Source organism: Colias eurytheme, chromosome 1 (assembly GCF_061535395.1).
Source record: "Colias eurytheme isolate Ceu_HAF_F1 chromosome 1, ilColEury1 Martin Lab GWU primary, whole genome shotgun sequence".
In the NCBI taxonomy this organism is placed as follows: domain Eukaryota; kingdom Metazoa; phylum Arthropoda; class Insecta; order Lepidoptera; family Pieridae; genus Colias; species Colias eurytheme.
The window spans coordinates 1,294,571-1,322,518 of NC_142980.1; the positions used below are offsets into that span (position 1 = coordinate 1,294,571).

At 34.7% G+C, this 27,948-nt stretch overlaps 2 protein-coding genes across 3 annotated transcripts; one reads left to right on the forward strand and one right to left on the reverse strand.

The window, feature by feature from the left end:
- Positions 1-1,389: 1,389 nt before the first annotated feature.
- Pfdn1 (prefoldin subunit 1) lies at positions 1,390-1,900 on the reverse strand. The gene has a single exon (XM_090119909.1). The coding sequence runs from the start codon at positions 1,773-1,775 to the stop codon at positions 1,392-1,394; it is 384 nt and encodes a 127-aa protein (XP_089976035.1). The 5' UTR covers positions 1,776-1,900; the 3' UTR covers positions 1,390-1,391.
- Positions 1,901-4,450: 2,550 nt separating this feature from the next.
- wcy (WW domain-containing adapter protein with coiled-coil wacky) lies at positions 4,451-25,858 on the forward strand. 2 transcript variants are annotated; one of them, XM_090119946.1, is made up of 10 exons: positions 4,451-4,622; positions 4,730-4,763; positions 5,252-5,486; positions 8,882-9,202; positions 18,418-18,579; positions 21,799-21,944; positions 22,593-22,794; positions 23,243-23,385; positions 23,632-23,759; positions 25,694-25,858. In XM_090119946.1, exons 1-10 carry the CDS (start codon positions 4,582-4,584, stop codon positions 25,767-25,769), a joined length of 1,488 nt encoding a protein of 495 aa, XP_089976072.1. In that variant the 5' UTR covers positions 4,451-4,581; the 3' UTR covers positions 25,770-25,858. The 2 variants fall into 2 exon arrangements, with proteins under 2 accessions (XP_089976072.1, XP_089976081.1); XM_090119955.1 differs by having other exon boundaries at positions 5,255-5,486.
- The last annotated feature ends 2,090 nt before the right edge of the window (positions 25,859-27,948 follow it).

A 27,948-nucleotide genomic window follows, 5' to 3' on the forward strand; every position in this document is an offset into this window, starting at 1 on the left:
CATTTTAGTGACCATAAAGAGTAGTAGAAAACCATTTTGATGATCCAAGTAAATTCAGTGTTTTGATTTGTATTCACTCAAATAGGGATACAGTTTCAGTTAGTTTGTATTGGCATATAATATTACGTAGATGTTATGTTGAATATTGTTGATTGGTACAATAATTATACTATCTTCACTACATGAGTGGGTTCGATTCCCATTCATGAAAAGTGTGGAGCGATGAACATTGTCTTTTTCTGATATCTAGGTGTTTAATATTTATTTAAAAGTGTATTTAAGTAATTTAATTGATTGTCTAGTTTAATAGTACAAGCGTTTTTTTGTTTTGCAACTAGATGGCATTTATGGGATTACTAGAATTATCTATATTGGAAAATTGTTGCAAATGCCTAACAATTTTGATTCGTATTATTCTAGTAAATTAGATGTCTATTTACGATAGTTGAAATATAATAAGTGATTGTTTATGCACTATTACCAGCCTCATGTCAACATTGAATGTCTATTTATTAACATCTTTTATGCATTGTTCTTTATAATTACCCCCTTTCAAAGGACAAGATATTAAATATTTATACCAGATTAAGACAACTCTTATTCAAGGCACTTGATCTAAAAACTAAATTGCGGAAGTGATAGTTTAGAGAAATCCTTTTGAAAATTAAATTTATACTATTAACTTGCAATCCCAGGTAGTGTCTAATTTGGAGACTATTTTCATCTGCATGCAGCATAAAGTGAACTGCCCTACAAGAAAAATTGACCAGGCAACTAAATGTACAATATACTCAAAATAAATCCCTTTTTGTATGTGACCCATATTTCTTTTTCAACTAAGTATATTATTTTATGATTGTATAAGTTATTATTTAACAAACATCCTCACTGTTGCATTTATGTCAATAGGTAAATGGTTTAATTTCTTACATATATTTCTACAATTATTAAGCTTTTAAGTGTGTAGAATCTAACCAGATTTACTTTGTTATAAGATAAATTTAAGTATATGTTGCAGAAAGAAAATAAATGATTAATCTACAAAATGGATTTTATAATTTAAAAATAACACAAATTCTTAATTACTCTTTATTAATAAATAATATACAAATGTAATCATTAATAACTAGAATTATTTATGCAATGAGAGTAGAAATAAATGAAGAACTTGAGGAATCATTTTTAAATAAACCTGGAGACAGTTGTGGGCTGATGAATTGAAATAAATCCCGTGCTCGACTCTGGAATCTAGTTTGTGAGTTACAATGATTTCAATTTAAAGTTGTTATTTTTCGATTAGTTAAATAAAATATTATGTCCTGTAGTTGCATATCTGCCTCAAATGTGATGACCAAATCGTAAGAACTGATGATCGTTTTACTAGCTAGGATTTATGTAGCCTTTTCACCCATTTCCTTTTTCTGTTGCACCATTTCCCTGAGGTTGTCTTGGCTTTCTTTTAGACTTTTCTCCAAATAAAACTTGTTCTCTCGAAGTTCGTCGGTTCGCGAATTGAAATTATTCACCTTGTTCTTGAGATTTCGTTTAATGTCATCGAGGTCCGTACGAAGGAACATTCTGCCGACGGTTTCGTAAGTTTTTGTATCAGGTGGTAAAGCACCCAATTCATGTTGGGTGATTTCAACATGTCGCATGACTTGTCTTAGTACATCCATTTGTGTATCAATTACTTGTATTTTCTTACTTGTTTCGAGCATTTTCACATGGAGTTCGGCAAATGCCTTTTTTAATTCTAAATCCACCGGCTTCGACATGATTTTTTTGTATTTTTTCTAATATATAACTAACAACTGTGAGTAAGGTTATCTTTATTTCTCTTTTTTAAAATTCATTTGTGAATTCAGTAATCAATAATCCTCGAAATGACGTCAGGAATCAGGGCTACCAACTCTAAATAATCCATACTCCACAGATAAATATATAAAGTATTCTCCCCCACAGGTATATAAACATTACTTCTCTCCACATTTATTCTTATTTATGTACTAGCGGTCCTCCTCGGCTTCACCCGTGGTACATATTTACGTTTTCTCTACATAAGAACCATCCTCGTACTTCAAGGTATATAATAAAAAAAGAATTATCGAAATCGGTTCACGCGTGATGCCGTGACCGAGGAAAACGGGTTTCATTTAATATATTATACCTAAGACCTATATATATTATATAACTAGCGGTCCGCCCCGGCTTCGCCCGTGGTACATGTTTACGTTTTCTCTACATAAGAACCATCCTTGTACTTCAAGGAATATAATAAAAAAAGAAATATCGAAATCGGTTCAGCCGTTCTCGAGTTATGCGCTTACCAACACATTTTGCGATTCATTTTTATATATAAGATATATATTTATATTATAAAGATTATGCCTTCAAAACTCTATTTATCTATTTAGGTCACAGAACTAAGTAATTAAAAAAATATTTTAGATTTAATATAATTATTTAATATGTGTTGTGTCAAGGTACACGTACTATAATGTACGTGGAATGCACAAAAAATCCATTGAACTGATCAGTTCTAATTTTTAACCGACTTCAAAAAAAGGTGGAGGTTATCAATTCGGCCGGTATATTTTTTTATGTATGTACACCGATTACTCCCAGGTTTCTGAACCGATTTACGTGATTCTTCTGTTTCTTCTTTTTTTGTTTGATGGGGAATGGTGTCGAATTGGTCCCACAAAAATTTTATTCGGATATGCCCGCTAGTTTTTATTTTATGAGCACTTAGAGCATTTTTGTATTTTATTGTGATTTTATTATTATTTTTGAAGTGAAAACTTCTTTAGCGGCATTGGGTATAAAATCTTAAACTCGCGTGGCCTGATCGAAAAAGCGTAAAGGGATTGATTCGAAGCCGGGGCGGACCACTAGTAACGTATATAGTGAGAAGTAACAGCAAAATTGGTTTATCAGAAAATAACGTATCTATTATATTAATAGTAACTGTACCTATTTAACATCAGATTACATAGTAACAGAAAAACGAATTTACCAGAAAATATATGTCATTCATTATATAAATAGAAGCTGTACATGAGCTGTACCTATAGTTATTTTTAACAGTTCGCACATGATGATCCCTCGTCGAGCCACAAGTTCGCGTACTTACTCGTACGTCTGTCACCCCTTTAAGACGGATTTTTTTAGATCTTATATTCCATGCGTAAGACGGATACCCTTCGGATACCATTCCAAAATATCAAACATGCTGAACGTTAATAATCAAGTTTTCACTTCTGCCGGCACTCCCGGAGTGCAACCCGTCTTTTTTTTATTGTATGATATGGAAGCGCTTGACCACGAGCTCCATCAGGCAAGTTGAGATGTGGCCTATGTTTTATTCAGACACAAACCTTGCATGCGGACTTAAATAATGTCATGCATATGATTAAATTATTTACAACCATAAAACAATGTTTGAAATTGGTATTTGTAAAAATTGCCATATCTGATCCCATCTCTAATTTTGATTTGGAATATGAAATGTATAGATTAATAATTATACAATAAAATTATTAAAAAATACTTAGAAAAAATATTACATGCAATGTGATCATGTCTTACGATCTGGACCAAATACAATGTTCTTAACCGCGTAGTAAATAAAATATAGACAATAATATATAAACTATCAAGCAAATTATTTTAGAAATGTAAACAACTTCAATCTTCATCGTTCACCTTTAGTTCACGTTCACGTACGAAACATGCAATGTTATAGCATTAATAGACGTTTGAACTTGGTGCGCCAGGACCACTGCACTCGTGCGGTGCGATCGACACGCCACACCACCAGACCGCACCAATCGGTCCAGTGCTTTCCGTGCTACTGGACACTGGACAGCGAGGACGTCGCACTTATCCCTTTTTGAAATTTTCGATATTGTCGATAGAGGCAAAAGTATTGTTATTGAAGTGAAACTTCTTTATCGGGGTTGGACAAAAATTTTGTGCAACATTTTTGCGTTACGCCGTACGCGTTACATTTTTGCGTTACGCCGTACGCGTGACATTTTTGCGTTACGCCATACTCGTGACATTTTTAAGGTCATAAAGAAGTTTCACTTCTTACGTGTGTACTCTAGTACACGCATACATTTTTTTTACTGATTTTCGTTTTTATTTTTTTAGCGGCCCGTACCATATTCGAACGTCTATTAATACTTTAATTAGAGCGATAAGACTGTCCAGTGTCCAAGTTTATCGAGCTAAAAAAATTATCTAAAAGGTTTATTTATTCATAGATGCTTTACTATTTTATTAATCCTCTATAAAAACATTTTGAAACATTTTTTAAAACGAAATATTCAGAAAATAGCTAATCAAATTTATGATTCATAGACAAAACTAAACAGACGTCGGATGTCCTCGTCGTTCCTCTCTCATCGTTGGTTAGTTTTTATCTCTTTCGCGTCTCTATCGACTCTCTCTTGAGTGTCTCGAATGTGACATGGCGTCCATCAAGATATATCACGGCCTCCTGTAAATCTGTTTTAATGACAGTGGTCTCTGTTTAAATTTTATTACTGAGGCCGTAAAAATCGTATTTTTGCATTGATGGTAATGCATGCAAGGAAACCTCACCGAATAAGCGATGGGTACGGTAAACTTTTTGATGCATAAACCTAGCAATCTGTAGATGGCGGTCGCCGATAGTTTTACTGTAACTCAGATGAGAAGACTAAATGTTTTTGTCTGATTTCAGGTACTTTGAGAAGCATCAGGCCCATCCATATCAGGTAAGATATACGGGAAACTTTTAAAGTAAAAGTTGTTAACTTATTACGATTTCTAAGAACTAAAGTACTGAGTTCGTTTAGGTACTAGTACTCTACGTAATAACACATTGCGCCCATTCTTTTCCTACTTTTAACCACTCGATGTTCGCTCCAGATAATTCATAATATTATATTAAAGGGACGAACGCGATAAGGATAGCAACAATCGTCCTCGAAAATTTTACTTATTTATACGCGACCTAACAGTATCATTAGTAAATTAAATTCATGTTTTTGTGTCATATTTGTAAATATATCAAAGTTACGTTCCTCACCACTCTCCTTTGAAAAGTTATTTCCGTGATTTGCATCAAAACAAAGTTTGTAAAAGAAAGTTTTGACACATCTCAGATTGTGTTAGCATGATAATATTGAATTTATTTGGCATATATAATTGACTGTAAGTGTGATATGGACGATAATAAAAGTGTTAAAACATGTTTTTAAAGCAGAAATATAATTCGAAGAGGACTAATGAGTATGGATCATCTGAGCGGTACACACCACTCAGATCCCCCAATGGGAACATGTCCCACGGGCACATGGGACACTCTGCCCACTCGCACCACCACTACCACATGGTTGATGAACGAGGATATGTCACATCTAGAAATTCCTACATGCAGAAAGGTTCAGAAAAGGAGAGAGATAGAGACTACAAATCCTCTAGGAATAAGTATACAGGTATATATTTTTAAAGTTTTTTAAAAATCCAAAATAGAATTTCAAAAACAAATTTCTCTACTGTCCATCAGTTTTTTTTAGAAAAACAATATAAGTCTTAGCTTACTTTAGTTTCTGTTATATTAACACTAACTGTTTATCTTTGATGGTATTTAGCACAATTAATGTACCGTAAAATGGGGTGAAAAGGGACAAAATCGAACTTGTCACTGAAATTAATCGATGTTGTAGGACAAATGCAATATTGATAACTCTTTCCAAGGGTTTCCGGCAGTTAATACTTTTCGTAAATGTTAAAAATATCCCCAGAATTAGTTAAAATTTAGATATTTTAAGAAAAATATAGGCTGTCCCTATTCATACTTGAAGTGGGGTGACCTGGAACGAGACATGGGTAACTTGGGAAAAACTAGTAGGGTTGTCTCTTTCCTATTTAAAAAAAAGAACTAATTACCTTCTGCTAAAAGTTTAATTTTCTTCATTAAATTTAAAATTTTTGGAAATAAAAATAATACAATAAATCCAAAATCTTTTATTGTACGCTAAAAACGTTAAAACCGATCGACTTCGATATCGTGCAGAAAGCTACTTAGCGTTATAATATTATTATATAATCTCTGTAAAAATGTGCATACATGTTTATCTTTTTCGTCAATTTTCTAAAAAAAATGATGAACCAATTTCGATAAAAGTTATTATTAGGCCTGCTCTGATGATACAACAAAAAAATAATCAAAATCAATTCACGATAATGACGGAGTAATAGCGCCACATACCTACAAACCAAACAAAAAACATACAGTCGAATTTAGAACCTCCAGGTTTTTTTTAAGTTGAAAAAAAGCGTAAAGAAATTCAAAGAATAAAGAAACCTATAAAAGTAAAATATTAAAATGTATAAAACAACGAAGACCCATATATTGTTAGTTAAACACACTACGTACTTTTATTATTTGTTTGTAGGCTTGTTTTTTAAATCATACAAGTTCGTACCTATGTACGCATGCTTGTATATAAGTTTAAAATAAATAAAATGAAAATGCCTTATTTTAATAAAAAGTGAAATCATGCAAAACAATGCGGTAAAATGTTCAATTCATGTTGTAGCAGCCCTGACCCTATTCAAACTTTACCGTTCCTAATCAACTTTCATATGTCCCTATTTACCAAGTATAGGCGACTCTATTTTTACTTTAGCCGTCCCTTGTCACCCCGTTACCGTATTTATTCACCTCGAAAAATAAATAATCCCAGAGGTTTTAAAGAAAACGATCTCATACAAAAACTATGTAAAATCTAGACTTTTCTCTTTTTGTGTAGCTTCTTAAAGATATTATATCGTTGGCTAACTCCACACGTTGTCAAAAAAACACTTGAATTTCCAAAAAACGGTCAACTTATGGGACAATACCGCAACCTCACATCTACAGTCTTATTTGAAAAAAGATTTTTGACACCTTTTACTAACTTCACAACGCTTCGGTGTTGCCAGTTAGAAGATAATATATTCTACTTTTAGAAGAAAAAAAAGGTAGCAATTGGAAGTTCTTGTTTTTTTATTTTGTGGCTTCGAAACTAGATTCCTCGATTTGACCCTATTCACCCCTGAGTCCTTATTCACCCCGTTTTACGGTATCTTTTTAGGTTCATTAATTTTGTTAAAAATTATTAAATGGCATTATAAAACAAACATCCCCGTATATTATATTATTATATATTAGAATTAAATTTTGAAAAGCTAGTTGAAAGCAAGATTGTTGAATTAAAGAATAGCTTATAAAATATAAATAATATTCTTGACCTAGCAACATTTTTCAACAAACTTCATGAAATGTGAATATTATATGAAATCACAAAGACAGGTTATTTATATACAAATATTAATCAAAAATTACTACAATATATTATATTGTTCTATTATTTAATTTTAAACTATTTTGATCAGATGAACAATTTAAGTAAAATATTTTTCACATTTATATATTCAAGAAGTAAATAATTCTAATAGCAGTTGAATCATTATAATTTTTCTTTTTATAATGTTTTATTTATTTTAACAATAACAAAAACTCAAAATTTCCATTAAGATATGACAAACCTAATAAAGCAAATGCAAAATTTTTATACATAGACTTTATTTCAAATAAAACACATTTAATGGAAACATTTGTCTTAAATATTTTTAATTTTCATATACTTGTCCCTTTTTTACATGAGTTAAAGTTTAATTTCATGTTTAATCAAAGATACTAAAGTCTTGTTGAAAACTTATTCAGTCAATATTGTGTTGATTATATTTATTACTAGCGGTCCGCCCCGGCTTCGCCCGTGGTACATATTTACGTTTTCCCTACATAAAAACCATCCTCGTACTTCAAGGAATATAATAAAAAAAGAATTATCGAAATCGGTTCAGCAGTTCTCGAGTTATGCGCTTACCAACACATTTTGCGATTCATTTTTATATATAAGAAGAAGAAGAAGATTATATACTATCTTTCTCCTCCTGTTAATCATGATTAAAATAAAACAAGTAAAGAATGAGTCTGGCTTTTTGCTGTTTAGGTTTAACAACTTTCAAGACTACCTCATAAAGCTCCAAGATAATGATCACTAATACAAAAAACGAATTTAGAATATTAGCATCAGAAAACAGCAACCTTTATCTGTGATTCTGCGAATATTACTGCAGATTCTCACATAAGGTAGTGTGGTATTCATTTTGTCCTAAAATAATTTTCAGCAATTAATTATTTGAATGAGTACTCCTATGATTGTAAACAAAAAACAATGCGAAATTTTGCAATAATATATAGAAATAAATTACAAAGGCAATGCAATTGTATTTTTAGCATTTAAAAATTATGTTTGAACAGTGTAGCATTCCCATTACATTTTCAAATTTTCATTAAGAAAGTAAGAAGTATGGTACATAAGGTATTTGTAGATTTTTTTTAGCAAACAATATTCAAAAATGTTCTAAAGTAATTTCAAATAAGAATAAATTATTTATGCTCCCATTTAAATTATTATTCCAACTTTTTATCAGTATTACTAGCTTTCCGCCCGCGGCTTCACCCGCTTTGTCTAAAACCTAATAAATTATATACTAAAACCTTCCTCTTGAATCACTCTATCTATTAAAAAAAACCGCATCAAAATCCGTTGCGTAGTTTCAACGATTTAAGCGTACAAAGGGACATAGGGACAGGGAAAGCGACTTTGTTTTATACTATGTAGTGATTACGCATAATATCTATAGTCCATAATAATAACAAGTAAATGATCTGATTTGGCATTTAGTAAAATAAGTTACAAAATTGTTTATTAAATTCTGTTCAGGAAAAACTAATAATGTTAACAAAATACAAATATAATAATTATCCAAATTTCAGATGTCAGATCGCCGAAGGAGAAACGCAGTAAAGAAGGTGAACGAGAGAAGAACAACCACGAGCGATGTGAATCCGAGAAAAAAAGGACTAGTGGAATGAACAGTAGTGTTAATTCGAGTAGCAAATATTATAAAAGGAGTGCGCCCCCCTCGAGTGCGCCCTCTAGTGAGTGGTCGGAACACATTAGTTCGTCGGGCAAGAAATATTACTATAACAGTGAGCTTGAAGTGTCACAGTGGGAGAAGCCCAAGGAGTGGGACTCGAGGAAGAATTCATCCAAAGATCACCAGACTACATATTCATCGTCATCGTCCAGAAGTAGTGAGTATTTTGTTTATTTACTTGTTTCATTTGTTTACTTATTTCGTTTATTAGGAATGCTGAAAGAAATTACGTTAGGAATTGTGCAAGTTGCTGTATTTATTGATTATTCTCACAATAAATTACATACAATATTAAGCATAACAAGTGGTATTCATATTTGTATTTTGGCAATATAGAAATTGATGAAATATGTACTTCATTAGAGGATCTTTAGAATATAAGAATTTTTCAAATAGATCATGAAAATATGTATGGTTGATGTTGATGATATCGGTATGTTATAATGTTAATCATTAGACTATACTCTCATCCATAATTTTGTCAATATTTTATCTATGTCTATTATATTATTATGCTGTTTCGTAATTAGATTCCCTAAATATATTTTGTCCACCTTTTGTCAGGACACACTCACAGAGAAAACAAAAAAAAAATATTTTTCAACCTATTCAGACCTGAATAAATAAATAAATAAAATCAGCCGGACATTTTCTTAAGATTTTCGCCTGATTACAAATTTGTTAAATGTAACTCAAACAGTTAACTTATTATATACATAAAATATGTGTAAAAATTCCGTTTATATACTCACGAAATCATTAAATTGAGTTTAAATAATTGTGCATATTATATATAATTTGTATGAATATGAAATAACTCATTTACAGCCACGGTACACATTATATTGTTTTGTTGGAACCCCGTTGTTAGGAGATTGGCATATTTCATGCATAGGTGCACATAATTGACATGCTGTCCCTTTTCCCAATGTTTTGTTGCTTATATAATGTTCAGTGTTTTATTTATTTTTAATCGTTAAAGCGGGCAAACGAGCAGGTGGGGTCACCTGATGGAAAGTGATGCCTGCTGCCCTAAGCATTCGCGATGTTAGGGTCACCGCGAATGTGTTGCCGGCCTTTGAGATATAAATATGCCCTTTTCTTGAAGGTTTAGCCGTCAAATCCGTTTGGGAACGCAGAAGATGGTAATGTTTCCTTCAAAGACATAAATAACACATTTATGTGTTTGTTCTAAAGAGGCCCGTATCAGAGGATCTCGCACATGACGTACTACGTAGTTAGTTTAATATAATTATATATTATACTAGGTTTCCGCCCGCGGCTTCGCCCTCGCAGTCAAGAAAAACCCGCATAGTTCCCGTTCCCGTGGGATTTCCGGGATTGCGTCATTTTCCCGGGATAAAAAGTAGCCTATGTCCTTTCTCGGGTATCAAAATATCTCCATACAAAATTTCATGACAATTGGTTCAGTAGTTTCGGCGTGATTGAGTAACAGACAGACAGACAGAGTTACTTTCGCATTTATAATATTAGTATGGATTACATAATATTATAATTTTAATTTATCTTAAAAATTTTGCATAAAATGTAGAAATTATTTTTTAAAAAATCATAAAGGTAATCTACCAACAGCATTATAATTAATTACTCTGATGGGTCCCCTTAGTACTTATGATCTTGAATATAATCTATGTAGGTCGCTTCCGACTTTCTAGCAATTTTTCAACCTGAAAAGCGCTCTATTGAGCTAACGTCTTGTAATATCGTTAAGCAGCTTTCTATTGAACCTTCTTTTAAAGTGTTTGAAATAAGTAACTTAGCCTTCTCAGCTTATTTTTACGAGTTTATGAAAGATTCTATCTAGGTAATGGTTTAAAAAACAATATTTTGGAATACGTTGTTTTTTCGTAGAAAACTAGGTTTTTCATAATTGTTTGAAAACTTACGCAGAATAAAATATGTAAAGTAAAATTGATGACGAGAAAAATTTGTACATATCACTGAAAATAATAAGTAACTAGTTTTTATAGCTGAAAAAGAAATGAGTTACGAATTTGTGTGCTTCTTATTTTTAGTGTATTCACATAACATAGGCACGAAATTATATGTCTTATTTTCTTCAGTCCATTAAAAACTGTGTTAAGTGTCTGGGTAAATCTTTTGTAGTAAATCTGGTTGTATAACGAATTCGTTCAATTTACTTCGTACTAGCTGCGCACCGCGGTTCCGTCTCTCTCTATCTCCTCGTCATCCGCGTGGCTCCGTTCCTGTTGGTCTTAGCGTGATGATACATTACACCGAAAGAATTTTGCAAATCGGACCAGCAGTTCCTGAGATTAGCGTGTTCAAACAAACAAACTCTTCAGCTTTATAATATTAGCATAGATTTAAGCAAAGTTGGATTGTGGTTTCTCCCAAACCGATATATAATTTATATTTTAAGGTAAAAATAGGTATTTCCCCGACATTGTTGACACTTTATCTAAATAATCTAGTCGTTGAACATACGCCCGTTTGTAAGTTAGATAAGTAATGGGTTATAAAGTCAACGTCACAAAAGCTAAAGTCTAGTCTTTGTCAACTAGTCTCTTTAGCAATCTTGGTACTTATTTACTTGTAAACTTTGCTTGAGAACTTTATCTCGATCCGATATAAAATAAAGAAAGCTAAGAAGTTATAATTGCTCAAGTTAAAAACATCGAGTATAAAAACTTGAATAGAAATGGATTTCTAAATCTATTTTTACATTACAATCCAAATCACGGATAAATTCAAAACAACAACAGCCAACATCGGAACAAACGGTGTTAGTAATGAGAATTTTTAATCAGATGCATTGAAAATTCCTATTGTTAGGGCAGAGGTTTTGTCGACGGCAATCAACCCTTCTGTGGCCGCTCAATAGTTGATGATTAAAATATCACGCTCGTGTTGTTGACTTGAATCGTTCATTAATCGGTGAATAATAATAAAACGTCATACTTTAATTCTCGCCCCGATGTCATAGTTTTATTGCACTGTTAAATTAAATTTCTATTTACATAAATACGGAGGGATTTTTCAATTTCCCTTCTAGCTGGCGACGTAAAGCCCGCCTCGACTGCGATAATAAATGCAGTTAGGATTTAAATTGGCGGCCGCTTCTAGACCGTCTTTTGCTTTAGAGTTAATTACGATTTATAGACTTAATGGAGAGAAGCGAGCACGTCTTCTTGGATTTATTTTATTAAATTAAGGGAATAAATGGTGGTGCATAGCGCACATTGTTCCAAGACTTATTTATTATCTAAAATTGTGCTAGACAGAATTATAGGAAAGCCTTCATTAAGATATAAAGTACTGTGAAACGTACGTTGCGCTGACTTGCTTTTTATTTTAAGTGAGAAGGTACTATCTTGGTAGAATATTGGTCAATTAGTTGTTTATTAATTGTTATTTCAGGTAATCTCGTAAGATTTCGAAAATTTTTTGTGGTAAACATAATTTTCGAAGTAGGCCCAACGTGAATTGTCATTACGCAAATATTTGTAACTCACGTTAAATTAGGCAACGTGACGAGCGTTGTTCGCGTTTAAAAACATAAAAGTTACCACGAATCGATCGAGCCAGAGCTGTCGACACAATCCCAAGTCCCCGAACTTTACGGACACTTCTCTCTCCAGGCAACAGCGCGACCGATGTCACGTGCCACGATTCCTTGATTGTCTTTCTCAACGTGACCTGTTGAACTATAACGATGGAAGACGTACTGTCGCCTGCCTCTACCGAATGTATACCACGGTGAGCGCAATTATGTATGCTTTATTCTCCCTTATCAACCTCACAGTCATTTTACGTACGTTTCGCAGTTTCAATGTAGATTTGATAAATACTTAAATAACAAGTTGCTTGTTTGTGAAACTTTGTATTCAAAGACGAGTCTGATGATTCTCGATACTAATAGCAACTATGAAGAATGTCTCTGAACTTCACTCATCGGTTATCTTTCCTTTTCTATGAATATATTTATGCATCATTTTTGTTACATTTTTATCTCCCTCATTTTGCGAATTTGAGTCGAGATTATGAGTTGGTCTGAGGTTGCCAATATTAAATAATAATAAGCATTGATTGGCCATAAAAAAAAAAAAATCTATGAGTCGTCACGCTTTTCGACATAATAAAATTATATTATAATAAACGTGAGGGTATAATATATTTGCAATTATATTACATTAAACTGAACGTTTTCGTGGTTTAATGTCTATTGTTATGTTATATTTTGTTTGTTTGTGAAGTAAGAAATATGGCAATATTAATTTATTTACATGTTGGTACCGATGAAAGGACGACCACAATGCATTCTTTACATTTGTAAAAATAGTAAAGAAAATTATTCTGTTTGTAGGAAAATTATTTTGGAATGTGTGAGGAGTCCCATGTCCCTTAGTGGGGTAAGGGGTAGATGCATTATACATTTGTTTCACTGATCGATTTTCTTAGGGACAAGTAGGTGTACAGCCTGCTGTTTCTTACCAGCCCGAGACATTTTTTTCTTCGTCTCCACCGGGAATCGAAACCAGGACCCCTCGGTGCTACGCTCACGCGTACCACTGTTCCAAAGAGGCGATCAATAAATAATAAATAAATAAATAAATCTCATTATTTGCATAATGTGTGTACAAAGATAACAAATTACACTGTCGAATCAACACATAAAATCTTGTCAATAAATTATTTTGGAATAATGGGTATCAATTAACATATTCGCAACAATTCACAAGAAAATCCCTGCATCCCATACACTATCCTATTTATAACATTAGTAGGTTTTCATATATGTTAAATTTAATATATTTTCCTTGGCTATAGAACAATAAATTCAATGAGGGTCACTAGAAACTTTTTACACTGTCGTCATTTCCTCGACCTATTTACTTAAAGAACAATAAAATATTCATGCTTCTGTTGAATATACCCTGAATGCTAAGATAGATATTGATTTTTAATTTATATCTGTTAGAATTTTTTTTTGTTCTTGGTTTATGTTTGTTCCTAGCTATAGCTTGGTATAGATATAGATTAGGAACAAAAAAACATGGTCATAATGTAAACTGTTTTTCTTTTTTGGTTCAAAGCTGTGTACGGTATTAATTGGGTTGTAGAATTTATATGTATTTTTAGGTAAGAGCTAGATATAAGGTATTGTTCTGCAATCTGTTACTGTACCAAAATAAAATAAAATAAAAATAAAATACTCTTAGAGACAAATTATGGCAACGCGATAATGTTAATAAATATTTATTAGTAGAAAGGGCTTTAGAAAAGGGTAGAAGTGGGTAGAAGGATGTTTTTATTAATATTCGATAATTTATTAAATTAGTATAATACACCTCTAGAAAATATTCACTTTATTTCAATAAGCAAGTATTAGTTGGTTCGTTGAATTTATATCAAAATATACTTGAAATATACATGAATACCTAGGTCCGAGATTACATTCACATTCAAAATTTACGATGGAGGAAAAACATTTGCATGAAAATAATTTTCTGCTCGATTAAAAAAAATATGAATATTTATAGGTTGATGGAGTTTGCTTACATCTAGAACGTTTTAAAATTATAAAACGAAAATAGAAAAAGGGTATTTCCATTCAAAGTGGAAGTGCTGTCTACAATTTGCTGGAAACCGTGTCGCAGTGATTTAATAGGAACTCTCAAAGGAAGTCTATCTCCCAGTTCGCAAATATGGAGCTAAGGACTTTCACGATCAATTCCTTTGAATTGCAACGCCCAGCAGGGAACAGTAATAAGGCTGTAAGTGGGTTGAAATCAGGGACGTAACGGGGCGGATAGTGATGTTTTTTATCGATAGAGAATGATTTCCTCGACGTAAAGAAACGGGAACGCTTTAGAGCACATAGCTTATTTGATAAATGGTGGTGGGTAACTATTTCAATTAAGAGTCGTGAGAATAGACCATTGTGTAGTTCAAACAATTGGCCAGTGCTTTAGGGCTTATGTTTACGACCCTAACTTAATTATTATAAAGGCATTATAATTTACAACACAATACTGTTTTACATTACTGAATTGGGTGAATTCTTAATCTAAAATTCATAACATAAACTATTAAGTAAACTTATAGCATTGTTCGTTACTTATTTTGTTTTAAAAGTTAATGTTTTATGTCTGCTTTTTATATTTTTGGAACATACCTACTACAGAGTTTCAAAACACAAGCATTCGCTTTACCACGAAGAGGTAAACATTATGGAACCATTCATTCCTGCCATTCCATTTCCTGTCATCTTATCTAGGAAATCCAATAAGTTCCCACGACGCTCGAGTTAATCTCAAACTCATCTCTTGAGTTTCTCACTCAATAGTTGGCGAGAACACGATACAGAACTTCAATTCTACAAGTTACTAACTATTTAGTGCAACTATTGGACGCTGAATTATCGATATCGTATTGTTCAACACTATTGTACTGTTGCATCCCTACTTGAGATACTAAAGTTAGAATTGAATGCCTTCGATTGGACGTAATTTGTTTACTGCATCGTTTGATTCCTTCCTCCGCAAAATGCCTAGTATATATGAGAAATCCCGGGCATAAATAAAGGTAGTAATGAACTGAACTCGGAGTGGGTTAATAGGACCTCGATCGTATGTAATAAAACCTCAAAATCTTTGTTGGTTTGGAATTGTTTTTCAAAATTCAGCTAGAATGGAGAAGAGCGAGTTGAAAAATGGTTGGTCAAAACAAAATAAGTCTGTTGTAACGTTACTTTTCATAGCTTGATTTTCTTCAATATTTTTCATTTGTGAAAATATCTAATTCATTGTACTTCTCAAGGGCATTTATTTGATTATAGATTGCTCGAATAATGCTTGAATGTGGGCTTTTCCACACGCGATTTCCTTTGAACTCAGCCTATAATGACACTTATAATATCTGTAATCTCGCCTAATTGGCACACCTATTGTGAAAACATGAACATTGGAAATAAGTTGTCGATTCCTCACTCGGATGGCGGATGTACGCTCTCCTGGAACTTCCCACGCGGGTATCTCGTTAAATTGTGTCTATTATTGGCAATACTCAATTTTAATGGCCATTTCTTTAATGTTATTCCAGCTCCTGACATGGCAGGTTGGTACTTTTGAAAAATATACATATCTCTGCCACCACTCGTGGCTTTTGTTAAATTAATTTTTCGATAAAATAGTCTCTAATTAATAGTGATCAAATTTAAATTGTTGGTAGTTTCAACGAATTTTTTCTAAACCGTTGTGTATATTTACGTTGGAATAATATGTAATTATGAAATGAGGTATTTGTTATCCTGAATTGTGTATTGTGTTTTTATCTGTTTTTTTTTTCGGTATTCGATCGTTCTTTTGATAGTATTGTAGAGTAAATCTTTTACCCATTCTTAAAAACAAGGTTTACAAACAAGGTTTACTTGTTTTTAAGAATGGGTAAATCCGAACGTATGTCTTTAGAAATTCTATTAGTATGCAGTATTACTATAATATTGATTCTAGATTACTTGTAACGATAAGCTTTTAGTTGTTATTTGTATGTTAATTTTTACAGTTATACTAAAATAAATTATATAAAGAGGAAATTAAATTCTGCTTCTAGAAATTGCCTCTTATGTAGTAACTAGTAAGTGCTAACATTGTCGTTGTGGGAAAATCCTACAAGTTACTAACTTCGATCCTTAATAGATGCCGTTTATTTTTTTATATTAAAGCCTAAGATCTAAGCTAATTTTCATAAATTTGTAATAAACCGAAAGAGGCGCGTCATTCGACAGCCATAACTGAAAATTAAACCAGGCGCCTTGGTGGCTCAAAACATTTTGCGTTAATATTTAATCGCCAGAAAGGGTTGTTAGATTCTTAGAAATTTGATCGAAACTTAATATCAACATTGTATTGATTTGCCCTGTATTGTAAGTATAAAGTAATATTCATCAGTTGCTTATAGATTCGATATGATGATTGATGACTCAGTGAATGTATTTAGATATAAAAAATGGGGAAATATAAATCCTTAGACGGACGGGAAATACGAAATGGTTGGTTGGTTTATTGATTTGGTGTCAGCACGAGAACTAAGTCTAGTATTTATTTCATTAGAATAACTAAGTCTTAGCGCAATCGATCGAAAGAAATGCCAACAGGTGTGAAATTATTCGATCTTCCGCTCCTATCGGTTCACCGTACGATTTTGTTGAATTTAACTTTGTTAAATATGGATTTACTTTATAGAAGAATCAGTCGCTGCCTTCAATAAGCCGTCTTGTTCGAAGGCCCTCTTCTTCGTTAATGGTTTTATATAATACAACGATGCATCTTTCGATAAGAAATTTTTATAAAATTCGTCCGCGCAGTCAAAGAAAGCCCGCATAGTTCCCGTTCCCGTGGGATTTCCGGGGTAAAACCTATCCTATTTCCCGGGATAAAAAGTAGCCTATGTCCTTTCTCGGATATCAAAATATCTCTATACCAAATTTCATGCAAATTGGTTCAGTAGTTAAGGCGTGATTGAGTAACAGACAGACAGACAGTTACTTTCGCATTTATAATATTAGTATGGATATATTATTAATTAGTAATTTTTTGGTAAATTGATTAGGATAGGTTTTACAATGAAACCATTAACTAACTACTATCGAACAGAATTCGGTATCGACTTCTTATAAATAAAATTATCTAAATAGAAAAACATTATACTTCAGTATAAACAAGATACTTAAGCCCGAGTCAGAGCTTTTCTTGGAATCGAGTGAGAACCTACACCTTTATTTATAGGCACTACGACCCAGACAGAGTTTAAAGATATCATCACAGACATAGCCTTTTCGAATCGAATATAGAATGTGAAGAAATAAACGTCTGGGTTGTTTTCAGTCCAAACAGACAGGCTAACTGTAAAAGGTGATCTAACATGACGTGAGCATGATTAATTCCAGTTTGGGAGAGTGGTGGTATTAGGGTGCTTTTCCAGAGATGTGCGAGGATGCGTAGAAAGGGATGTGTTTGTAAAGAAGCAATAGTATCGCTTCAAACGATAGCGATATGATTGGTTCCCTCGGTTCTACGCTTAAGCGTGTACCACGGAGGCGGTGTCACACTGGAATTACTTCTACGTAGTAGTATGTTCCTCTAAACGACGTATTCCATGTTTTTAATAATGCTACTTGGCAAACTTTAGGCAGTTTGACTGAGCCTTGCGATCTGCATTACAGGATCTGCCTATCGCAGACACCAGCGCTCTTCAATTTATGTATATTATGATATTATGCTATATAGGTTGTTGTATGTTTTTGAGGAAAATAAATGATTATCAAACAAAAAGAAATAGTAACTCCTCAGAATAGATGTATTTTTCTAAAAGCGTTGTTATCCTTAGATCGCGACAAGAGATCGAGCTCGCGGTCGCGGCGGCGGGAGTCGGAGAAGTCGAGCAAGCGCGCGAACAGCACGTCGGAGCGGTACTGGAGCGGCTCGCGCGAGAACGTCGTCGAGCGGACGCGCACGAAGCACGCGCCGCACGCCGCGCACGACGGGAAAGGTGCGTCACTTATCATTTATCTTAATACTAGTTTTCAGCCCGCGGCTTCGCCCGCGTTTTCAAAGGAAAACCCGCATAGTTCCCGTTCCCGTGGGATTTCCGGGATAAAACTTATCCTATGTGTTAATCCAAGTTAGCCTCTATATGTGTGCTAAATTTCATTGTAATCGGTTCAGTAGATTTTACGTGAAAGAGTAACAAACATCCATACATCCATATACATCCTTACAAACTTTCGCCTTTATAATAGTATTAAGATTAAGATTAAGATAATATATAAATCTCGTGTCACAATGTTTCTCCTCAATGGACTCCTAAACCACTTAACCGATTATAATAAAATTCGCACACCATGTGCAGTTCGATCCAACTTGAGAGATAGGATAGTTTAAACATGTAGGTACCACGGGCGAAGCCGGGGCGGACCGCTAGTATAATACATATATTAAGGACCAGGATGGGCTGAGAGCCTTCAACAGAACTCATTAACTTATGTGATCTCCAAGATAATAGGTGATTCGCCACAAGCGTGGTTCGCGAGGAACGTCTTGTCCAAAAGTGACGTTCAAGATGTCTGCCCTCGCTACCAGCGACACTGACGCTCCGCTAAGTTGGCAGCTACGAGTGTTATGAATTAACATATTTTTGTGGAGGTCAAGACATAAAAATGTATCTCCTTTTGGCCGACTTTAGTAAAATGTAATATTTATTTAACACGGTTATTCGAACTTTTTATCATGTTTGTTTGAGATTTTGACGATACGAAATAAAACCGGCCAAGTGCGCGTCGGACTCGTGCACTGAGTGCTCCGAACAAACCTACTTTTTATTATGTTGTAACTCTAGAATGTATGGTTTAGCAATTTTTCCTGCTATCTGTGCTATAAGACATTGCTTTTGACCAAATTTCAAGACTCTGTGTTTACGGGAAGTACATTGTAGGTTATGATTCCCTTGCGAATGTCGAAATTAGCGAAAATATTCGGCATTTATGGCTGTATCTTTAGATTGCGTTGGCTTATAAGTTTGATTTGTTCATAGCTTCAAGGGACCGACTTGATTATTCTATAGATAACTATAGCGTTCCGCTCCGGCTTCGCCCGTGGTACATGTTTACGTTTTCTCTCCATAAGAACCATCCTCGTACTTCAAGGAATATAATAAAAAAAAAATCGAAATCGGTCCACCCGTTCACGCGTGATGCCGTGACCAAAGAAAACGGGTATCATTTTTATATAATATATAGATATAGATTTCAGCTTGATACCTCTACCCGTTCCTGAGAAAAAGGGTGTTGATAGACAGACAGACAGATGTACAACAAAGTATCCTATAAGTGTTTCGTTTTTTCCTTTTACTTTGATGTTCGGAACCCTAAAAAAGTACAAGTCAAAACGTTGTTAATCTTTAAATATTATTATCTGTATTATTTTCTGTACGACTTTGCCGGAGATTGAGAAAAACAATTTTGAAAAACCTTTGAAATGTCATTCCCACTTCTCGGCCTCGGATCGCTTGTAAATTGTTTTTGCCTTTTTTTGTTATAAGTATTCTGTTTTCAGTGAGTTTCATTCTAATATTATATTTTTTGTTGTTTAAAATTATCGACAATGGTCTATATTAGACTTTTTTGTAAGTCGACATACATAAAATGTGGGGAAATCATGCATAGACAACCCACGGCCCCCGGGAAAGTGCCGTAGGTTATGAGGGATTTCTACCGACCAAAATCCCACTGATTACCTTCCAGCTCAAATAATGACGGGGCCACGGGAGTTGGTAGAACTTTTAGGTTTTTTTGGGCTAAGGGCCGATTTTTCAATGGTTGGATAAAACTTATCCGTCCAATAAAGTATTGCACGATAATATTAAAATGTCACGTAAACTGTCAAATACGGGCAATTAGAATACGTTTTTAAAATGGTAGTTTTATACATTATTCGACGAATAAGTTTTATCCAACCCTAAATATGTTATTCCAGTAATATATCTTATTTTTTATGCATAGAAGTTGACAAATATCTAGTACATATTACGTTCATCACTTGTCATAACAATTTAATTTTTTTTTTTTTAATTTTCTGCAAAATATCTTTTTGATAGGTTGATTTTTATAACACATTGATGTAGGTAGTACGAGAATTATTTATATATTCTTCAATGACATCTTTGCGTTTGTTATCGTGTTGTGTTGATACTGTATTTCATACACAATATTTTCCTGCGGCTGTTGCGAGTTGCGATTTATTCTTGACAAAGGTTTTGTTGTGTATAAATAAATATATTTTTCTTTATTTTGCATAATATACGTGTTGTGAATAAAAATGATATGGAAACAGTCCCAGAGTACGTATCGTGGTGTTTTAAAACTTTTATACAATATTTGTTTTTGTATGTGTGTTTTAAGTTAATATTGCAGAATTTATTTGATTGATTTTAAATTTACAAAAATTGTTTTTTTTTTTAAATAAACATGACAAAAATCGTTCTATCTTTCGTTTTGTCGCAATAACTTCGCATAACTTTTTGAGGTTATACGAATTTCTTTATTTTTTTTCTTGATACTATACTTTTTACATTACTGGAATATTGAATATTGATCTGTGCTGATCTTTGTAGGAAAGTTGGAGGAAGAGCTTTAGTTTGATAAATGTGATTTTTTTTAATATCTCGAAGGTTAGTTTATGATCTTTATTTTCGGAGTTGTTTTTTTTTTAAGTTTGTGTTATCCATTTTGATTTCTAGAAATAAAATGTATAATTCAATATAATTTTGTCGCAATTTAACATTCATGACATCTTCTATTATTATGTACGAGTGTCCTTTGATGTCGTTTATTAAAATTTTATTTTGTATACTGCTTTATAATGACATATCATCGTAAATTCCTACTTTCTCGTAAAATTTTAGATAATTTTAATTATCTTAAATAACTAAATGAACTGCATATTTTTTTGTAGTAATAAGCACTTAGTCTATGTTCAAATCTTAAAAAATATACAGAGTCGATGTTTCACACTACAAATTCAATAAAATATTTCTATATCATTCATCGATTAGCATAGGTACACTGAAAATGAACATAAACATGTATCGCCATGACAAAAAATGATATAAGAATTATTTAAATGGTCGACCGTATTATGTATGAGGTATGCAAAACTGGGCGGGCGTACGTGGCGATCTATAGTCTCCTATAAGAGGTGTAACGTTTTTCAGATGGCCACCACTTGCTGCAGGATATGGACATATCGCCGGACCGGAGTACTCCGCTATCGGAGGGCTCATATAGAGAGGGCGGGCCTCCGAGACCGGAGCCCGGCGCTGTGCCGCCGGTCGTTGTCTTGGATAACTCTAATCAGACGGTGAGTGAGGATTCATGTAGCTTTCTGTTGATAAAAACATTTTTAAGTTTATTTGTTACGAACTCTACTATAAAAATACTTTTTTAATTTTATTGTATGGATAATATAGGTAAATAGGCAATTTTGTATCAAATAAATACAGCTAATATTAAAGTTCATCTAAGTGTGTGTTTTCTGGATTCACTTTTACTATTGTCTTGCGATTGGTGCTAAAATAAACCCGTATATCGTGTAACGAGCGACTAGCTACACGCTGCTCCTTATTAATTGGCACCAAAATTAATCCATATAATGGGGATACCATTCCAAAATATCAAACATGCTCAACGTTGTAAATAATCAAGTTTTCACTTCTGCCGGCACTCCCGGAGTGCAACCTGTCTTTTTTTTCTCTTACTTTCTATTGTAACCAATTTTAATTTATAATTGAGTACTTGCTAAGAGGCTTTTTGTGAATTTATTTTAGAGGCAAGCTGTTTCTCCTAAACACAGGTTGCCCAGTAACCTAGCTAGGGAAACGTTGGCTTGTATAAATTGTTTTAGTAGCCTTTTTATATTTATATACTTTTACATGGATATTAATTGTATATTGTAATTGTAATTGTATTTAAGTATGTTTAATAAATAAATAATAAATGGTGTACACAGAGCGGGTCGCTGCTGGCCGCAGCGCTGCCGCGCATAGTGGCCGCGCCGTGCGCGTCGACGTCGGCGTGCAACAACGGCGGCACGCCGCGCAGCCGCTCGGAGACGCCGCAGCGCGACGCGGGCCCGCCCACGCCCACGCACTCGGAGAGCGTCGACCCGCACGCGCCGCCGCTGCACCTGGACAACGCGCTGCCCAGGAAGAGTGAGTTTATTTCTGTGTGGTGTCTCTCGATGTTAGCACAGAATACACAATAGTAGCTAAACGCTACAGAACGGACACTCCACCTCCCGCCAAAATTAAACACTTACCTCACCCCGCACGATCATCAATCATGCTATAAATGGTCCGCATTTTTCTACAGGGACGATACGCAACTAAGATTGACAACATTAATCAAATTGACTTAAAGTAATTTTATTATTTTGGATTTGTGATTATCGTTTTTCGTAGAAAATGGTTAGATATTGTGCTGTTTACGGATGTATTTCATCAGAAAAACGCGAATTTTTTTTACGCTAGTCAAAAATGTGCCAACCATAAAGCGTTAACACACACATTTGCAGTCTACAGTGTGACTGTCAAAACGATAATTTTGTATGGAGTGTCCGGGGTGTGACAGCACAGTACTAAAGCATCACCTCGGTTACAGTGGAGTGCCTCGGCAGCTACTCGTCAGTAGTGGGCAGCCTGCAGCAAGCGGCGCCGATGCTGACGCCGTCGCTGCTGAACCACGTGCGCGCAGAGCTCACCGCGCACGTGACCGGCTGGCCAGCGGACATATTGGAGAAACAGGTGATATATAGTTGTACTGGTAAAAAAAAAGACGGGTTGCACTCCGGGGGTGTCGGAAGAAGTGAAAACTTGATTATTCAGCGCTAAAAAAAAAAAAAACATCCGTATTACGCTTTTTCGATCAGGCCACGTGTCCTGACGCAAGTTTAAGATTTTATACCTAACGCCGCTAAAGAAGTTTTTACTTCAAAAACTGTTCGACTATAGCTATAATTCAAATAATAATGTCTATTATTTTCTCTGCAGGCCAACAAATATACAGAGGAAGCGTACCAGCTTGGTTGCCTGCAGTGTACGCGTGTGTCCACCGAGCTCAAGTGCTCCCGCTCTATAGTGCGACACACCGAGATACAGGCCACGCTGCAGGAGCAAAAGTGTGTATTGTGTGTTTGTGTGTGTGTGTGTGCTTTGAGCTATACACCCTTGTGTGTGTGTGTGTGCGTGTGTGCTTTGAGCTATACACACCCTTGTGTGTGTTATAGGTCGCGTCATGTAAAAAGAACGCTGACGGTTAAGCTGCGCATTGGCGATTTATTGGTCTATTTGGTGTTATGAGGTGGTATAAGAATAACAAATATGTAGTTGCGAAGCCACGACTCGAGAGCCTACTTCAAAAATAAAATAAGCAGCAAATAACTTTCGTGCTAAACTCAATACATGCCAAAACACACCCCATCACTTTCATCCAGCGTTCTTTTTACATGATTCGCGTTATAACAGAAATACCCCTAAGGGCGGCCGTACACGGACCGCTTCAAGCAGTTGAGGCCGACGACTTGAAGCCGCGACCATATGGTGAACTATAGACATTCATTCGCCGTACACATGACTGCACGAGCAGTCGCGACTGCTTCAAGCCGTCAAATGCTCGGTTTTTAGTGACAGCTCGAGCAGTCAACGACCGACCGCTCGAGCAGTCCGTGTACGTCGCTCAGCCGTTAAATGCTCGATCTGCCCGTGTACAGCCTACTGGCTACTCACTGCCGCAGAGGCAATAAACTCAAACTCAAACATTTATTTATTCAATTAGACTTCTTCGAGAAGCACTTTTGAAACGTCAATACATAATTTTTACATCTACCACCGATTTGGAAAGTATCTATGGAGAAGAACCGGCAAGAAACTCCATAGTTGCTCTTTTTAAATATTGGAACAATCTCGGTTGGTCGGCGGTCGGAGCAATTTCAGTTGTTCTCTAAATTGCCCCTGCTTGCCTATACACATCATAATTAAGCAGCCAATTAAGGGTGCAATTCCAATATTGCCTGTGCTGCAGTTACGTGAATAGCCGGTTTAAGAAGCGTACCTTTTTTTTATTTATTTATCAATAAAAATACATTTAACCTGCTGGACTATATTTTGGAATAGATGAGTGGAACTTGTTCTTTATGCAATTGTGTGTGAGTATAAAGCCTATTGTGTCGTAAGCTTTTGATGTGGTCAAGGCAATTCTTGAAACAGGTCGTTGTATTTACTATTCAAAAGAAAATAGTTTTTTTTTACAAATTTTTGAGTTTTCGACATGTATGTAAAAAGTTAAAGATAAATTATTTGTTCAAATTAATCATAGAAAAAATACATTTTTTTTTACATTAAATTGCCTTGATTTGTTTGTCTTGTTCGCATTCTTGGTGTGCTATACTGAGCAAAAAAACAAAACCAAAATTTATTTCTTGATATGCTTGATTTGTGACTAAATGTTTTTTCCAGGGCGTGTATTAAAATAGTAAGTAGTTAGGAGGCTTATTGTTAGCTGTTTAGTTAGCTGATGTATTTATACTAGTAAAGACGAATAAACATGTTAATCACTACATAGTATAAAACAAAGTCGCTTTCTCTATCCCTATATCCCTTTGTATGCTTAAATCTTACGCAACGGATTTTGATGCGGTTTTTTTTAATAGATAGAGTGTTTCAAGAGGAAGGTTTTAGTATGAAATTTATTAGGTTTTAGACAAAACGGGCGAAGCTGCGGGCGGTAGTCTTGAATAATTTATACATTTGTTTTTTTGGTAGACTTTGATTTATTGGTATCACCTTGTCGTGTTTGTTTCAAATTCAAAACTAAATCGATTTGTCTGCACTTGTATTACGATAAAAGGTTAAAAGCTTTTAAAATTTTCCAAAAAACTACTTGGGACTGCTAGTGTGATATTAAATTTGCCTGCAGCATATTACCTTGATAAAATATTTCCCTTGAGATCTATTTGAGGATGATGTAATGTCCTATAAATTGAATAATACACATTATATTTGAAAAACTTAATAAAGTACACGAATTTAAGGCCATCTCTTTTGACATTTTCAGGATAATGTACCTACGCCAACAAATATCGCGGCTCGAGGAGCTCAAGTCGCAGAACTCGTTCATGTCGGAGGACTAGGGTTTGCGGTGGGGGGTGGTCGCCGCGCCCCCCGCGCCCGCGCCCCCCTCCACGCCGGCCAGCCCGCCGCGCGCGCAGTAGCGCCCCGGCCGCCGCGCGGGATGCACGTGCCCGCGGCCCGCCCGGGGCAAGTGTGCGCTACCACCGTCGTGGCTGACGGTGCGATCGGCGCGCAGTTACGTCACACCCGGTGTCACGTGTGACTCGAACCGTGCATCGCAGTACCGTGTGACAGCTTAGACGTATTTGGACCAGCGGCCGGGTGTGTGACTGCTTGTGAGCTAGTGGGGATCAGGTTTCATGGATTGTAATGAAGTGATGATTGTGGTGAAGTTAGAAGCGTCGGAAGTGTCAAATAGAAGCAGAATATGTTCACATAGTTCAGGCGGATGCAGTTTAAAATAGATTTCCCAGGTTTATAGTTTTTGATGATACATTGATGTAGGTAAAGATTCACTATGTACTGTTTAAATAGAAGAAGGATACAGCGATGAGTGTTTCCAGCATGTGCAGGTCTTTGAAATTTTCAGCAATATTGATAAGTGGGCCAAGACTTACCGAGTAAATAGAATAGAGGTTTTCTGCATTGTTTTAAGAATACATAGAAAAACTATATGATAGGGTTAAAAATGATGTTCCATGTTCCACACTTGCATGTGAAATCGTAGAACTTGGCAATATGCAATGAGACCTTATTAATCATCTGATAATGCAGAAGAACAATAGAAAATAATTGATATTGATGTCGTTTTATGTGCGAAATGTTAAGAAAAAGCACACGGTGTTCATTAGAAAAAGATTTCCTGTGAAGTAATCTGTGGAAAGTCGAGTAACTGAGATGCAGTGTTCGGTAGGCTATTGGAAATCATTTAAAGAAGATTCCCGGGGTATCCAGTTTTAACGTGACCAAAAAGGAAGCGCAAGCGAATTGGAATAAGAAAAGAAAGTGTAGAGAAAGGGGAGTGGAGATTGAGCAGTGAGTCGGAGATTATATAGTCTGCAGTTGGTCTTCACGAGTCACACAGGCCGTAGCAGTTCTGTGACGAAACTCTTTCATTCCGTTCCTTCAGTGTCGTGTGCATGACAGTCGTCAATTTATAAATGTAGCTAGACGATTCGATCTATTTATTGAAAGATCTATTTTTGCGAACATTGTAATTTTATCATTTAACGTGAAGTGTAGTGATTGGCCGACTTGGCCGTTCGGATGTCGACTATATTTATTGAAAAGCAATTGTTCGCTTAAATCATTAATTTTTCTATTTTTTAGATCATTCGCTGGGCAAGGAATAAGATTGACGAATTTTATGACAGTTATGAGGATGTTCAAAGATTAGTTTTAGTGAATGCTTGACAGTTTTATCTTTTACTTTTACATTGCCGAGAGTTGAACAGTAGTTTACAATAGATTGTTATGGGGTCTGTTGTTCAAGTGTCCTTGTATATTCACTTATGTAACTCGTAATATTTGTGTTAAAATAATGTTTATAACTGATTAGTAGAAATGGCATATCTCTAATCGAGTGTATAAGAAGAAATCAATAATATTATTCTTTAAGGAAAAGTATAAAGTCGATAGACCTGCAGATTGCAATTCCATCATGAAATTAGTATTAATAAACCGTCTTTAAATTAGCAATTGATTTTTAATTAGCTATCTTCAAGCCAAAGACCAAAGCGCGTCTACATAACGTTAATACATCAGTTCTATATGACTTCTATTTTGTGTTACATAGTCAAGATTGCTAGTTGTTAGTGTTGATCGGTTTACACAATAATTTGTTAGATAGTGAATAATAGCTGAATTGTTTATATAGTGTACCTTAAGCGTTCATTAGTTAGAGTTAAGTAGCAACTTACCCATCAATCAATGGTGGATCCACACGGTCGTGTTTGTTGTTAATATTGCATGATGCTTGATCAAGTAGAAGCATAGTTGTGGATCAAGGGAATTTGGCCTTTATCCATACGCCTGCAAGTCTGTATTTACCATGAGAAGCGTTGATGCAATTTGAACTAGAAACTTGAGCATGTGCCACCAGACCATACACATTGGCTTTAGCGTGAATTGAAATAGAATAAATAATAAGTTATGTTTGCACACTGACGAATGGCCTTCGGTCGTAACTCGCGATGTAAATCTTTATTCCTTGAGGCCAGCGAATACCGTCAGCTATAA

Bases quoted from the DNA above. Each gene is read 5' to 3' on its own strand.
- Pfdn1 (XM_090119909.1), bottom strand. From the start codon at position 1,775: ATGTCGAAGCCGGTGGATTTAGAATTAAAAAAGGCATTTGCCGAACTC.
- wcy (XM_090119946.1), top strand. From the start codon at position 4,582: ATGGTAATGCATGCAAGGAAACCTCACCGAATAAGCGATGG. The intron at 9,203-18,417 runs GTGAGTATTTTG...TGTTATCCTTAG, and splicing joins ATCGTCATCGTCCAGAAGTA to ATCGCGACAAGAGATCGAGC. The intron at 22,795-23,242 runs GTGAGTTTATTT...CCTCGGTTACAG, and splicing joins CAACGCGCTGCCCAGGAAGA to TGGAGTGCCTCGGCAGCTAC.